At 46.0% G+C, this 15,355-nt stretch overlaps 1 protein-coding gene across 1 annotated transcript in view; it reads right to left on the reverse strand.

Moving 5' to 3' along the window:
- The window catches only part of PLEKHH1 (pleckstrin homology, MyTH4 and FERM domain containing H1), a 55,943-nt gene extending 44,181 nt beyond the window's left edge, over positions 1 to 11,762 (reverse strand). The window contains exons 1-2 of the mRNA XM_032245838.1: positions 11,520 to 11,762; positions 3,278 to 3,437 (exon numbers count right to left, since the gene is read on the reverse strand). Coding sequence (XP_032101729.1) covers positions 3,278 to 3,403 — 126 coding nt within the window. The 5' untranslated portion in view covers positions 3,404 to 3,437; positions 11,520 to 11,762. The remainder of the gene's footprint in view (positions 1 to 3,277; positions 3,438 to 11,519) is intronic.
- Between the last annotated feature and the right edge of the window lie 3,593 nt (positions 11,763 to 15,355).

Here is a 15,355-nt window from a genome sequence, read left to right on the forward strand (position 1 = left end):
CCTGGCCAGTGGGATATCAGCAAAAGAAAGGTATGAAACCTCTGAGTCACTAATTAAAGGGAAGAGGTTGGAATGTGAATATCAGGTGACCCAGCTTAAAACACCCAGAGGACATCGCAGAGTTGGATTGCTTATGTCTAGAAGGTTTCATGAGAAAGAAAGAAACATCACCTGGTTTATGCCATTGCTATTGCAGTTCTTTCTTACAGCAGCCAAACAGTGATTTAACCAAACTGTGATTTTAAAAAATTTATCCTGATGCGAGGTGCGGTGGCTCGTACCTGTAATCCCAGCACTTTGGGAAGCTGAGGCAGGTTGAATACAAGGTCAGGAGTTCAAGACCAGCCTGGCCAACATGGTGAAATCCTGTCTCTACTAAAAAAAATACAAAAATTAGCTGCACATGGTGGCACACACCTGTAATTCCAGCTACTTGGGAGGCTGAGGCAGGAGAATTGTTTGAACTCAGGAGACGGAGGTTGCAGTGAGCTGAAATCATGCCACTGCACTCCAGCCTGGGCGACAGAGTACGACTGTGTCTGAGATTAAATAAATAAATAATTAAATAAGTAAGTATCCTGGTTAGACTTATTCTGCTTCCTGAATCTGAGGCTTCATGTCTTTCACCGTTTGGAAACTTTTCAGCCACTATCTCTTCAAGTAATACCTTTCCTTCATTCTCTTCTCCACTTTTGGAATCTTATTTGGTAGATATAGGACCTTGTCATTCTAATATTCAGGTATCAGCTGCTGTATCTTTATTTCTGTAGGCAGCATTCTGGATGATTTCCTTAGGTCTGTCTTCCTGTCCGTTAAGTCTGTCTTCAATGGTGCCTAATCTGATGTTTAATCTATCCATTAATACATTTTAATTTCAATGAAAACACTTTCACTTCTAAAAGTTCTATTTAGTTTTCAAGTCTACCCGATCTTTTTAGGTAGTGTCTTGTTCTTGTCTTATGCTTTCAATTTCTTTGTTACATCTTCAAAACTTTTGAACTCATTTATTTTATGTCTCTTGCCAACAGTTCCATTATTAGAAGTTGTTGGGGATCTAGTTCAATTGATTTTGTGTACGTGGATTCTCACTCACTGTAGATTGTAAATACTAAATACTCAAGTATTTAGTCATGTTTGATTATATATTCCTCTTCATTAAGACTTTTGTTTTGTTTTGTTTTGTTTTTTTCTGTGCAGATCCTGTGTGATCTGAGTTGAGGTCTTATTTCTCCAGAGAGGTATTATATCCGTTTCTACCAGGCTCCCTAGGGGTATCACTGGCCCAGAACTTGGGTGTCCTAAGCCACACAGGTAGTATAAATCCTAACATTAAAACAGTGTTGTCATCAGGTTCTCAGGGGAGACTTCCTCTTGTTTTTCTATCCAGAGCCTTAACTAAGTCTGAGAAGCTGTTGTCATCTCCTGTACTGGTGAATGACTTTCCTTTCTTTGTCTACCCTCTTATTGAGGGTAAGCCCTTCAATAGTCCTATTTTTTATTTTTAAATTTTGTTCACATGACACTAATCAAAAGAAGTAATAGTTTGACTTTATGTGGAAGTCTGTTTCAGCTCCACCCTCCAGCTGGCCAGTCCTCATTTCTATCCCCACGGATGTTAAAACTCTAACTTCAAACCTTACGTTACTCTAGGGAGGCCAGCCACACACCACCTGCTGCTCAGTCAGCTATCAGAGTACCAATGGCTTCTTCCTCTTCATTCTGTTACCTGAGGACTTTTCTTACTCTTTTCAGTGCTCAGCTTTGCATTCACATGAATTTTTAAAATATTTAACCCAGTATTTCCAGGTGACTCATAGCGGGGTTTTTTGTTTTATTGTCCTTATTACCAGAAACAGGAGTCTCTTCCCTCTGAGGTAGATCTCAGACTGCCTGGCTGAGTCGATCCCTACTTACCCTTTCCTTCCCTCATGTCCCTCCCACAATACCACAGCCTAAGGCAGGGTTCTCAAACTTCATAGTGTACAGAATCATTTTCTGGGAACTTGTTAAACATGCAGATTATTAGCAACCCCCAGGAGACTTTGATTGAGAGGCCTGAGGTGGAACCCAGGAATATGCATGCTTAACAAGCACTCCAGGTGGTTCTGGCAAAACGTTTCTGACCATACTTTGAGAATCACCACCTGAGGTCTCCTGCCCTTTCCCGATTCATCCCTTTCTACAGGCAGCACCTGGCAGGAGCCCTGCAAGTTTGTTTTGCAAAGTCTGAGTTAGGAGACAACAATGCCAACAGACCCAACGTTCGAGAGTTCTAGTCCAGGCTATTCCAGGACCACTCCCCTCAGCCACGGTGATGCCACTGATTGGTCCTGCTAGACTCCAGCTATCAGTAACACAGGCCATCCATTCAGGCTCTACTAATTGAGGCTTGGACATTATCTGGAGAAGGGTGAGCTGAATTTTCCCTTTGTACTTCTGAAAGAAGGGTTTGCTAAGCAGGTGGATATTATAAACGAAACTATACATAGAACGATTTATTCATTTAATTTTATTAAGTGCAGGTCTTCACTCTCTAGATGGGTTATGCTCCAGAATGTCTCTGAAAGTTAGCAGTTTAGAATGTATCCTCCCATAGAAACACTGGGAAAGGTGGTCAGTTTCCCAGACCAGCCCACCCAAACCTGTAAAGAAAATAATCATTCCAATTTAAGACCTATTCTATGTCAGGACCTTTACATATGTGATCCAACATAATTCTCAAAATAACTCTTAGAAGTAGACATTTGTGTTTTTGCCTTAGAGGTCAAGGGACTTGCCTAGGGTCACATAGCCTGTAAGTGGCAGAGCAAAGTTAGGTCTGGCTCCACAACCTGTGTCCTTGTTACCAGGAAAGCAGACGGTCACCTTCTGTAGCTCATATATTTAACAAAGGATAAGAGGAAGGTCCTGAAACACCACCCTTCCCCACATTGAGAAAGAAATGTTAAGAGAATAATAGAACCTCTCCACTGCAGCCACAGGTGACTCCAGAAGTGATGGGGGACCCAGAAGATCGGCAGCATGTCTTTGGTGTGCCTTATGAGTGAGCAGAGCAAGGACGCAAGCAAGATCACAGCTTAGTCAACTGCTCAGAGTTTGGTATTAAACTACCTTGGGTTTCATTTTGCATGGGGGAAAAGGCATCTTACTGAAAGTTGACTTTCCCCAACCCTCCCTCTCATGCAGCCCTCCCTGCCATAAACCTCTGCCCCTCCCTGCCATAAACCTCTGCCTGCCTGTGGGGAGGCAGCTCTCTGCTCTGCTCTGCGGGACTCACCTTGTCAGCCAGCAGCTCCCTTATCTTACTGGCCTGTAGTCGGAACCGGAAAAGCTGGGTTTCCAGAGCCAGGCAGCGTTTCTGCCAGTCTACGCTGGCCCGCACATCCACCTTGAGTTCTGCCATGATGGAATCAACTTCTAGATTATTCCAGGGAGCCCTAAGAACAAGCATGCAGAAAGAGGAAAAGATAAATAAGTGTGTGAGGAAGAGTTCTGTGGGGGAAAAGAGGGGAGGGGACCGAAAGACAGAGAAAACAGGGTTGGGGAAGAGAATTGGTCACCTATCCCCAGAGCCCCATCCCTGCCTTCCTCAGCTCAGTGTGTCCTGCTCCATTGTAAGTTAGCTGAGAGCTTCAGGAAACAGCGAAACCTGAGACACCTTGAGAACCTAGCCTCATTTGGACAGAAGTGAAAAGTAGGGCTCATTTGTTTTTCGATTATCCACACAACAAATTTATCCATTAAACAGCTACTTATGTGTCTGACCCTGTGCTTGGCCCTGGAGATGCAAACGGAACTAAGAGAGTTTCCCTGTCTTTGGGTTTTTCAAGGAAATCTTAGGAAAATTTAATTACAGTGTGGTTATAGTTGCCAAGTGATAGGCAGATAAATGGGAATGGGAGCTGGGAAAAGTGGGAGGGATGTGTTTAGGAAAGGCTTAAAGAGGGTAACAGATGCATCCCAGGTCACATAGTTAATTAGCGGCAGAACCCAGCTTCCCAGTTTATTTCTTATTCTACTTTATCTATATAAGATGTTAGATAGAATAAAATAGAAAGAAAATATAATGCTTTGAATGTCCTTGATAATCTTCTATTTAGATGGGAATTTCTCTGTTGTTATCATTGAATCATCCATCCCACTTTGGAACAGATCCTCACCATTTCCTTCAGGTTCAAAGACGCAAACCAAAAACTGCGAGATATTTTGCTGCAACCTCTGGAGAAAGCCACAAGTCTTTGGGCTTTCTCAAAAATGTTGTACAAATTCAGAACAAATCAAGTAAATATCTATAGTATGTCCAGTTAGGGGAATTCACCTAGATGCCTCCTGGACATATTTAGAGAAAAAAAACTGGATGGAGGATGAGAAAAGGAAGAAGGAAGCATGAGTATGCATAAGGTGTTATGATGAATGACGCTTGCCAAAAAGTATAAATTTGGTCTGTCCCAAACCATGACACATGGTCACCCTAGTAGTCAATGATTTTAAGGAATAATTTTTAATTGTTTAGGGTTTTTTTTTTTTTTTTTTTTTTTTGAGGGAGAGTCTCACTCTGTCACCCACGCTGGAGTGCAATGGCATAATCTTGGTTCACTACAATCTCCAACCTCTGCTTCCTGGCTTCATTCAAGTGATTCTCATGCCTCAGCCTCCTGAGTAGCTGGATTACAGGCATGTACCACCAAGCCTGACTAATTTTTTGTATTTTTAGTAGAGATGGAGATTCACTATGTTGGCCAGGCTGGTCTTGAACTCCTGGCCTCAAGTGATCCACCTGCCTCAGCCTCTGAAAGTGCTGGGAATTACAGGTGTGAGCCACCACACTCAGCTGATATTTTAAAATGTTATCTGTTAGAAATGTTTGATATATAGGTGAAATGATATAATATCTGGGATTTGTTTTAAAATACTTTATGGTAAGAGGTAGGTAGGGGAGGAGATATATGAAATAGGATTCTTAAAATGCTGATAATTTTTGAAGCTGGGTGATGGGTATATGGGAGTTATTTATATGATCTCTCTACTTGAATATATGCCTGGAATTTTCCATAATAAAAATCTGTTGCTTTTTAAAATCCCCTTTTCCTTCCCCAGGAGCCACATGGCCTCAGAAAACCCAGCCACCTCCTGTACTATTGCCAGATATTACCACAGTGCAAAGTTAGCCTCTCTTTGATGGGCTAATCACCAATAGTGCTTCTCCCCTCGCATGTGACTTTTATTCATATCTTTCTCCCATCATACACTACAAGTAGCTATTGTTTATTGAGTCTTTATTGTGTGTCAGGCACGTGTGGTCTCTTTAATCCTTACAAGAACCTGTGAAACCACAGGTAGGTACTGTTGTCCACACACATGAGGACACTGAGGAACAGAGAAGCCAAATAATTTACAGATAATTGTACAGCTAGTTAGTGGTGGAGCTGGGATTCTGGTTGCAAATTCCTAGTTTGTTGGCACTGTATGCTCTTTACCCACCCCCAAAATAAAAATAATTCCAATTTCACAAAGAATGAGGTAGACTTGATAATGGCAGAAATCGTTTCTAGGATCTTTCAGAAGCCTCAGCACAAGGATGAACCTATATCCCAGATTTTCCAAGACATCTTGGGCTCAAATATTCTGAGACCATAACTTCTCTAAGCACTGACACTTACCATGTGTCCTGACTTTTCATCTAAAAAATAAGACCTGCAGAGAAAAGCCCAACAATTAAGCCACTGATGGACCGAGTGAGCTCGGTTCTTGGCTCCTCAGAACACATGACTTCAGCGCTGCCCTCCCAGCCTGTCATCCAAACAATCCCTACATTGAGACCTCCCAGCAATCCCAACCTCAAAAGACTGGGACCAACTGGAACGGGCAGGAAGACAAAAGAAAAAAACCAAACATGACCTTCTCTGAGCTAAGATCACAGCTGAAAAGACAAAACAGAACCTTGTAAGGCTCTCAGAGAAGGCCAGGAGGCTTCATGTTTGATCTTCCCTTGCCCTTTAATGAGATTTTGCTTTTCCTTGTATAAATACGGAAAGTGGCAGATCTGAGACTAGAACCTGGGAGTCTTGCAACTCAGCTCAGGGCTAAGAAATAATAGCAAAAGCATAAAAGCAAGGGGCAGGGGAAATGTAATCCTTTTGTGTAGTTGAAAGAGTTTGATTAATATTGATTCTCTCTTACTGATGGTCAAAGCTGCTGCTCACATTCTATTGGGAGAATGAAAACCCAAATTATCAAAATCTCTAAGTACTTTGAAAAGATGTCACTGGTGTCTGCCTAGCCCTGATATCTGAGATTCTACTTAGTTTAGGGAATGCTTTCCCCGATCAAGCAACTCCGTGACATCGTGGTTCTGAACTGATCAAGTGGTCTGGTTAATCCTCTCCCTGCCTTGGGGATGGAGAGAATTAACCATCGTCTCCCTGGCAAGTTGCTGAGGAGGTTGGGACTCGTGCAAGGCTTGCCTCGGCATGTGAGGAGAGCAGAGAGGTTTTGAAACAGATCAGGAGCAAGGTGGCTGCTGCCAAGCCCAAAGCCCAGAGGCCCTTCCGACAGAAGCAGGTGGTCAGAGCAACAGCTATAACATAAGGGAGGTTAAAGGAAGATACCAGTAAGCTGAGCCTCACTTGCTAAGTCACCTTGCACTTGTACCTCCCATAAAAGTGCAGAAGGATGAGCAGAAATGAATACCTTACATTTGCAGTAGCTTGTAACCTGTCAAAGCATTGTGATGCGTGTGTTATTTCTCTCTTTATCCCTGAGATGGAGGACAAGTACAATTACTCACAATGAACAGATGTGAAAACTCATCACATCTATGACTTGCTTAGACACTTGCAAAGAGCTAAGCAGTAGCAGAGCTGGGCCAAGAATCCTGATCTCCCAACATCTACAACTGTCCCCTCCCCATGATGATGCTTCAATAGTGGTAGCAGATATTCATACTAACAGGCTAGTATGACTATTCTAGCCTGAATATCTACCAGATATTCATACTAACAAATACAACATGAATGGCAAAAATAAATGGGGAAATGAGAGAGGGGAAGTGAGCTGGGAACAAAACTCAGCTCAATTTTTTTTTCTACTTTTATTCTAGAATGCTCTATCACACATTAGAAATAGGGAGAATAGTACAATAAGTCCTTATGTTCCCAATACCCAGCTAAAATTATGATCAGCTCTTGGCCAGTGTTGTAAAACTCGGTTTTCTTGATTCTGTTGGCACCCAGCCTACTAAACTGCTTGGCAGGTGAGTGGAAAGATTGCCATGGTCTTGATACCTGCTTTGGCATCCCCTGAATCCTCCAACACCTGGGACTGAAATGCCACAGCAGTCAGTGGGGATATGCCTCAGAGGCAGGGGCTGGGAGCAGGATGGGTGGGAAGGTAGCACAGGGAGTCATTAGGTGACTCCAGACTCAGAGCCTATATCAGAGAAAACACAAATTTGACCTGGGATCTCTCTGGCAAGTTTGAGGATTTGACCAGAAACTGACAAAATGCTAGGATTACTTTTTTTTTTTTCTTTTTTTGAGACAGGGTCTTGCTCTGTTGCTCAGGCTGGAGTGCAGTGGCACAATTATGGTTCACTGAAGCCTCAACTTTCCCAAGCTCAGGTGACCCTCCCACCGCAGCCTCCCAAGCAGCTGGGACTACAGATGTGCACCACCATGCTTGGGTAATTTTTGTAAAGACAGGATTTCACCATGGTGCCCAGGCTGGTCTCGAACTCCTGGGCTCAAGTGATCCACCTGCCTCAGCCTTCTGAAGTGTGTTGAGCCACTGTGCCTGGCCTAAGATTACGTCCATTTTGTTTTGAGATGAAGTCTCGCTTTGTCACCCAGGCTGGAGTGCAGTGGTGCAATCTCAGCTCACTGCAACCTCCGCCTCCTAAGTTCAAACGATTCTCCTGCCTCATCCTCCTGAGTAGCTGGGAGTATAGGCCTGCACCACCACACCAGCTAATTTTTATATTTTTAGTAGAGATGTGGTTTCACCATGTTGACCAGGCTGGTTGAACTCCGGGCCTTAGGTGATCCACCTGCCTCGGCCTCCCAAAGTGCTGTGATTACAGGCATGAGCCACTGCTCCCGGCCCTGAGACTAAGTTTAATTCAAACAACTTTTAAGTGATTCCTGTGTGCAAGACTGGGGACACAAAGATGAATAAAGATCTTGTGGCTTTTGAGGCTCAAGTCTACAGCCTGAATATCCTGGTAACTCCCTGCAAAGGTAGCTAATCAATACAGGAGTCTAAAAGAAAGAGGTCAGAGGTCACCACAGGCCTCAAAATAGCTCATTGCCTCTAACTTGTGGAGGACACAGGAAGAATTGGAAGGCAACCAGCCTTCTGTTATATGTACAATTTCCACTGGGCTCTCTCATGTCACCTCAGTATGGTTCATTCCCTGAGTGTGAGTACCTGTATGACTTCCACTTGTTAGTGAGGGGCCACCACCATCTCCTAAAAGTGCTCTGCCAGACGAGGCTGACTACCTGTCCATTGTGGGAAAGAAACAGCTTTGTGTCCCCTTTCTGGGGATGAGGCTGAGAGAAGGGTATGAGCAGAAACAGGGACAACTTCTGATCTCAGCATTGTCATCTGATCAAGCTAACAACATGCATTTGACCAATACTGGGTGCCTGCATCACATTCCACACAATGTCAGGGGAGACAAAGACAAGGTGAGCATGTCCTAGGCCGCAGTGACCTAAATACCAAAAGAAGGGGTCAGGACAACCAGGTACAACATTCCTTGAAAACAAAAACATCAAAGAGAAACAGCTTAGTACCTAAGATCCCATGCTCTGGCACTGACAGCCCTGGGTTAAAATATGAGCTCAGCACTAAATAATCCTGTGGCCTTAAGCCATTTGCTTAACTTCTTTGAGACTCAGTTCCATTTTGAAATTGAGGGCAGTAATATTTGAAAATGAGGACAATAACATTTGGTTGAACCACATGGAACTGTCAACATTTAACCATTTTTCAACCTTCAAAATGGCCACTTCATGTATCACATCAGGCAGGGCTTTTGAGAATTAAAGGAGATATCACAAAAGCCTGGTGCACACTAAGCACTCAATAAATGACTGTTATTGTTGATATCGGCAAACAAAAGGCAAACCAATAGCATCCAGAACCTAAGAGGAGATGTGGCCCAAAGATGTGCTCACTAGGCTGAGTGTCGTGGCTCGTGCCTGTAATACCAGCACTTTGGGAGACCAAGGCAGATCACCTGAGGTCAGGAGTTCGAGACCAGCCTGGCCAATATGGAGAAACTAAAAATACAAAAATTAGCCAGGTGTGGTTGTGGGGGGGTGGTGGTGCCTGTAATCCCAGCTACTCAGGAGGCTGAGACAGGAGAATTTCTTGAACCCAGAAGGTGGAGGTTGCAGTGAGCCGAGATCATGCCACTGCATTCCAGCCTGGGTGACAGAGAGAGACTCTGGCTTAAAAAAAAAAAAAAAAAAAAAAAGATGTGCTCACTATCTCACTACCAGATCTAACTCTGGCGATCTGAAGGGAAGGTCATATGATTTTTTAAAGCTATTTTATTAATTTATTTTTGAACATTGAACAAAAGGGTATATAGTGCAAAGTAAGGCTTCTTCCCATGCCTGTGCTTCAGCCCTATTTCTCCCCAGAGGCAACCACTGTTACAGGTTTCTGTGTGTTCTCAGAGATATTCAGGGCATATACAGCATTCATACATATCTGGCATACTCACACACAAATGGTTGCACACCATACACACTGTACTCAACAATATAACTTAGAGATATTCCTACATCAGTATACATATCTGCCACATTTTCCCTCCATGCTTTGTAACGGCTTTAATGTATTCTATTGTGTGGCTATTACGTGATCTTATTGAAGGAGCCCTTATTGATGGACATCTGGGTTGTTTCCAACCTTTTGCTAAAGTAAACAATGCTGCAATGAATATTCAATGATGTACACCATTTCATATACATCAGGGTATATCTGAGGAATAAAGTCGCAGGAAACGGAATTTAGGGGTAAGTGATATACACTTTAAATTGCCAGACATTTCTCTGGATTTATTTTTTTTCTGGCAGGAATGGGAGGAACATGTTCTCCCCTATAGCTGGTGACTTCTGAAGAGGGCAGAAGAGGCTCCACATGTTTTCAGCTCAGTTGTTTCAATGAGTTTGGGGACTCAAACTCAAAGGGTGCACCCCACCATTGCCCAACTCTGAGCAGGCCCCCTTGGCAGTCTGTGGGAGGATGGCAGAAGTGGACCAAACCCTACATTAGGAATTTAGGAAGCTTGGGTTTCAGTTATGTCTCTTGTAATTTTTAGCTATGTGATCGTGGGCAAGTCACAACTTTTTTTTTTTTTTAAGAGACAGGATCTCACTCTGTTGCTCAGGCTAAGAATGCCGTGGCAATCATAGCTCATTGAAGCCTCGAATTCCTAGGCTCAAGCAATCCTTCTGCATCAGCTTCCCAAGTAGCTGGGACTAAAGGCCCACACCACCACACCCAGCTAATTTTTAAATTTTTATTTATTTGTAAACACAAGGGTCTCCCTATGTTGCCCATGCTGGTCTCGAACTCCTGGCATCAAGTTTTCCTCCTGCCTTGGCTTCCCAAAGTGCTGGGATTACAGGCATGAGCCACCACAACTGGCCTAAATCACAACTTTTCAGAGTCCCCGTTTCCTCCTTTGGAAAATGGGGCTAATAATATGCAGAAACACTAATACCTATGTTCCATCAAATGTTAAGAGATGGCACCAGTCCAATACACAGTGTCTGTCCATAGAAAACAGTCCAAAAAGTTTGATGGAGTAACTGATAACTCTTCCACTGAATTTTAAAAACGGTCTTTCAAGCGTTTTAACTGAACCAAGGCTTTGTCCCGGAAGAGTTTTACGAGGTGGATTCACAGTAAAAGCTATGGAGGAGATATCCTGACAGGCAGAAATCCCACAGGGAGAGGAGTTTCCTTCCTGAGGGTCTTCACCGCTTCTGCCACCCCCACTAAGGCCCCTGGTTCCTGGAGACCGAGTCCTCGCTAAGACTCTGTCAGTCGGCGCCCAACCTGTTCTCTTTTCTGCTTGGCTGACCTGCTCCTAGCAGTCGAGCCTGAGCCATAGGGTCCCTAAGAACACCCAGAAACCACATTAGAAACAACGTAAGGTGAGGCGGGGAGGGGTGAAAGGGTGCGAGCACCGATAGCAAGGTGGCAGCCGGCACGTCCGCTCCGAGGGCCCTTTCCAGGAGCGACTGGATCGGGCTAGTCCCCAACTCCGGGTCCTCCTGGGGGAGGCTCCTCCTGGCCTTGCGGCGCGGGTCCCCAGGGTCACCCGGCTCGCCAAGCCGGACCCGCGCTCCAGCGCTCCCACCGCCAGGAGCTCGCTTCCAGGTAGGGAAGCACCTGCTCCGGACTGTCCTCCCGGCCGGAGGGGCCCCGCATGCAGTCTGACGCCCTCCCCCGCAGCACAGCCCCAGCCCATGCTCGCGGTGGGCATGCGGGTCACTCACCTCCAGCGAGCTCGCTGCAGTCCCCGCCGCGCACCGGGCACACGGGCGCCCTCCGGCCGCAGCCGCCGACCTTGCGTCGCTCTCTCCCGAGTCTCGGGCGGCCGCTGGCTCTTGGCTCCCGGGCAGCAGGGGTCGTGGGCGGCGGGGCGGGGCGAGGCTGGAGCGGGAGGGGTGCCCGCGGGCTCGCTGCACAAAGCCCGGCCGTGCCTTGCGGCGCCCCATTCAACGCTCCGCCGGGCGCCCTCCTCCCCTCGGCTCCCCGCCCGCTCCTTAAAGGCAGAGCGCTGGGCTCGGCTCTCCAGGCAGCTCGCGGAGAGGCACAGGAAATGACCTCAGCAAGCTCCAGCCTCCCACCTCTCCGCACCGCTGGGCTCGTCCCTGGGGCTGCGGCGAGGGCCGCGGGGTGCCCCAGGCGGCGGTCCGGGCCCTCTGAAGAGGCCGCACCAACTGCCGCAAGGGGCGACCAGGGCGCCCCGGAGATCTGCTCAGTCCCAAAGAGCGGGGGACCCTCGTGGGATGCGGGACAAGACCAGACCCTCTCCTCCAAAGGTTCCAGCATTTGTCTGGCCACCTGTGGGAAATGTAACGCGTGGGTATTTGGAACAGAAGTCCTTTTTTCAGTCTGGCAGATCAAACCTTATTTGAGTTGCAATTTGCAGAAGGAAAAAGAAAAAATAAGTCACGACAGCCCAGAGAAAAACTTGCTTGGAGGCCGGGCGCGGTGGCTCAAGCCTGTAATCCCAGCACTTTGGGAGGCCGAGGCGGGTGGATCACGAGGTCAGGAGATCGAGACCATCCTGGTCAACATGGTGAAACCCTGTCTCTACTAAAAATACAAAAAATTAGCTGGGCATGGTGGCACGTGCCTGTAATCCCAGCTACTCAGGAGGCTGAGGCAGGAGAATTGCCTGAACCCAGGAGGCGGAGGTTGCGGTGAGCCGAGATCGCGCCATTGCACTCCAGCCCGGGTAACAAGAGCGAAACTCCGTCCCAAAAAAAAAAAAAAAAAAAACTTGCTTGGTTATGTATACTTATTTTTTGGTGTCGCCATGTTGCCCAGGCTGGACTCGAACTTCCACCTTTCAAAACAGCCTTCTTCCTCAACCCTGCAGGCTCTCTTATCAGTCAAGGCCTGAACTGAAGCAAAATACCAGCAGGGCCTGTTTCTCCAAATGGTTCTTGGAAGACTCATCCCAGGCACCACAAAGAACACCCCCAGCCCGGGTTTGAATCTGAATCTCTGGGGGTGGGGTGGGAAATTGCCCATCTAACAAGTTCCTCAGGCAATTCTCACCGAGAACTTTTGAGAGCCCAGACACTAAGGAAAGCTGGTAGTGCAGGAGGCCAAAAGTGAAAGTTTAACTGGGCCAATGGGACTCCAATGGCTGAACTTGCAAACGGCTTTATAGCTCATGGGGAATGGGATAGATTAGCCCCATTCTGTGGGACAATGCTCTGGCTACCGACTTTAGCGTTCCAGAAGTTGCCTAGGGAAGCCCAAAAGCAAGTTCTCTAGATTTTGCTAAGGAGACATTCATTCATTCACTTTTTTTTTTTTTCAACATAGGTTCTTGTTCTGTTCTCCAGGCTGGATTGCAGTGGCACAATCAGAGCTCACTGAAACTTGAACTACTGGGCTCAAGCAATCCTCTCACCTCAGCCTCCTGAACAGCTGGGACTACAGGCACATGCCACTATACCCAGCATTTTTTTTTTTTTTTGTAGAGATGGGGGTCTCACTTATGAGACTAGCCCAGGCTGGTGTTGAACTCCTGGACTCAAGCAATCCTCCTGCCTCAGCCTCCCAAAGTGCTGGGATTACAGGGATGAGCCGCCACACCTCAGCCCAGAACTCATTCAATATAACTTTGTTATATAGTAAAAAGGGACGCACCATGGAGAGTGGAATGGGAGGAATGTGCTCTCTCCTATCTATAGCTGGTGATTTCTGAAGAGGGCAGAAGAGGCTCCACACGTTTTCAGCTCAGTTGTTAGTTTCAATGAGCTTGGGGCCACAGAGTACACCCCACCATTGCCCAGCTCTGAGCAGGCCCCTTAGTCTGTGGGAGGATGGTAGAAGTGGGCTGAACCCTACATTAGGAATTTAGGAGGCTTGAGTTTCAGTTATGTCTCTTCCACTTTTTAGCTATGTGACCTTGGGCAAATTACAGCTTTTTTCTTTTTTTGAGACAGAATTTTGCTCTTGTTGCCCAGGCTGGAGTGCAATGGTGCGATCTCAGCTCACTGCAACCTCTACTGCCTGGCTTCAAGCGATTCTCGTGCCTCAGCCTCCCAAGTAGCTGGGATTACAGGCATGCACCACCATGCCTGGCTAATTATATATTTTTAGTTGTTTTTGTTTGTTTATTTGGAGATAGGATCTTGCTCTGTTGCCTAAGCTAGAATGCAGTGGCAATCATAGCTCACTGCAGCTTAGAACTCCTAGGCTCAAGCAGTTCTTCTGCCTCAGCCTCCCAGGTAGCTACTCACCGTCACCCTAGAAACCCTTTGTTTGGATATTAGATTATGACAAGTGGCCTAAAAAGGAGAATGGAGGATGGAGCAGAGAGATAGAAAGAAAAGCCATCATGTGCCTGAGTTGAAAGTTCTGCCAAGGCCCTCTTGTGAGAGGAGATGAAGCCAGGATGGGGACTTGTCAACTGGTATGAGCTAATTTGGTCCTTTGGTGATTGTATTACCTGCCGTGGGACATGAGTGGCAAGTGGAGGCCATTTATCTTCTTTTCTGTAATCTCCTGCTGGTGGGATATTAAAAATGGCTAAGGCCAAATTCTACCAAGCACACGTGTACTGGCAAGCTGGCACAAAACAGTCGCACAGCCTGCTTCAAGAAAGCGGGGCAGTTGGCCTCATCTGGCTCTCACACCCCATTCATGCAAGGGCGAATAATCTTCCTGGGCAACTCCGTGTTTTGAAACTGCTTATTTCACCAATGAAAGATTATTTCTAGCATACCTCAAGCACATTAAGCCCTTGGGTGTATATTTTGATGTTGTTTGAAGTGCTTATGTAACCATTTTCTGGAATGCCGATTCCTGATTAGGGCATTTCAGATGCTAACTAACCACTCTAGGGGTTACAGGAGAGTCAGTTTATATACACACACCACCAGGTTTAGGTTGGAATGTCTAAAAAATAAATTCCTACAGAGTCAATATAACAGCATCTTAGTCTGGGCCTCCTTCCTCGGACAGCACTATGGGAAGGAAAGAGGAACTTGGAACTGACCAGAGCTCAGTTCAACTTTGTCACTTAAGTGGTGGTGGGACCTTGGGGAAGTTGCTTAAGTTTTCTGAATTAATTCCTCATTTGTAAAATAATGATAGTAATAATTCTGGCCTCTTAGAGTTGTTGAAATGATTAAATGAGATAACATGGTGTCTGCCATGCAGCAAATAATCTATAAATGGTAGCCTTTTTTATTTATTCTTTGAACATATATTGGCTGGAGGTCTAGGAGATCTCTGTTTACAAGATTGCAATGGATAAGCAGATGGCTTGAGACAGGAATAACTCTAGGAGAGCTGGTGAAATGGTTGACAATTCATCTTCCCATGTGCAAGCCTTCTAGAAATCCCACTTCCCAACCCTGCTTGCTTTCTCTGAGCAGGGGTCTGAGCTCCAAGGAGACCCCTATTTCACCAAAAAACCCTCAAATCAAGGGATCCCCTCCTCCTGCCTTCAGGACCTGGTTCTCAGTTGCTGTTGGAAGGGGAAGAAAGGGGAGAAGGAGGAGAGGGGAGTCTCAGACTCCCGGGAAACTTAGGGCCAGTCCTAGTCCAAGCTTCTGCTCTCTGCCTTGGGTCACAGAGAAGT

Source organism: Sapajus apella, unplaced genomic scaffold, assembly GCF_009761245.1.
Source record: "Sapajus apella isolate SASKATOON/1434 unplaced genomic scaffold, GSC_monkey_1.0 scaffold59, whole genome shotgun sequence".
NCBI classification, from domain to species: domain Eukaryota; kingdom Metazoa; phylum Chordata; class Mammalia; order Primates; family Cebidae; genus Sapajus; species Sapajus apella.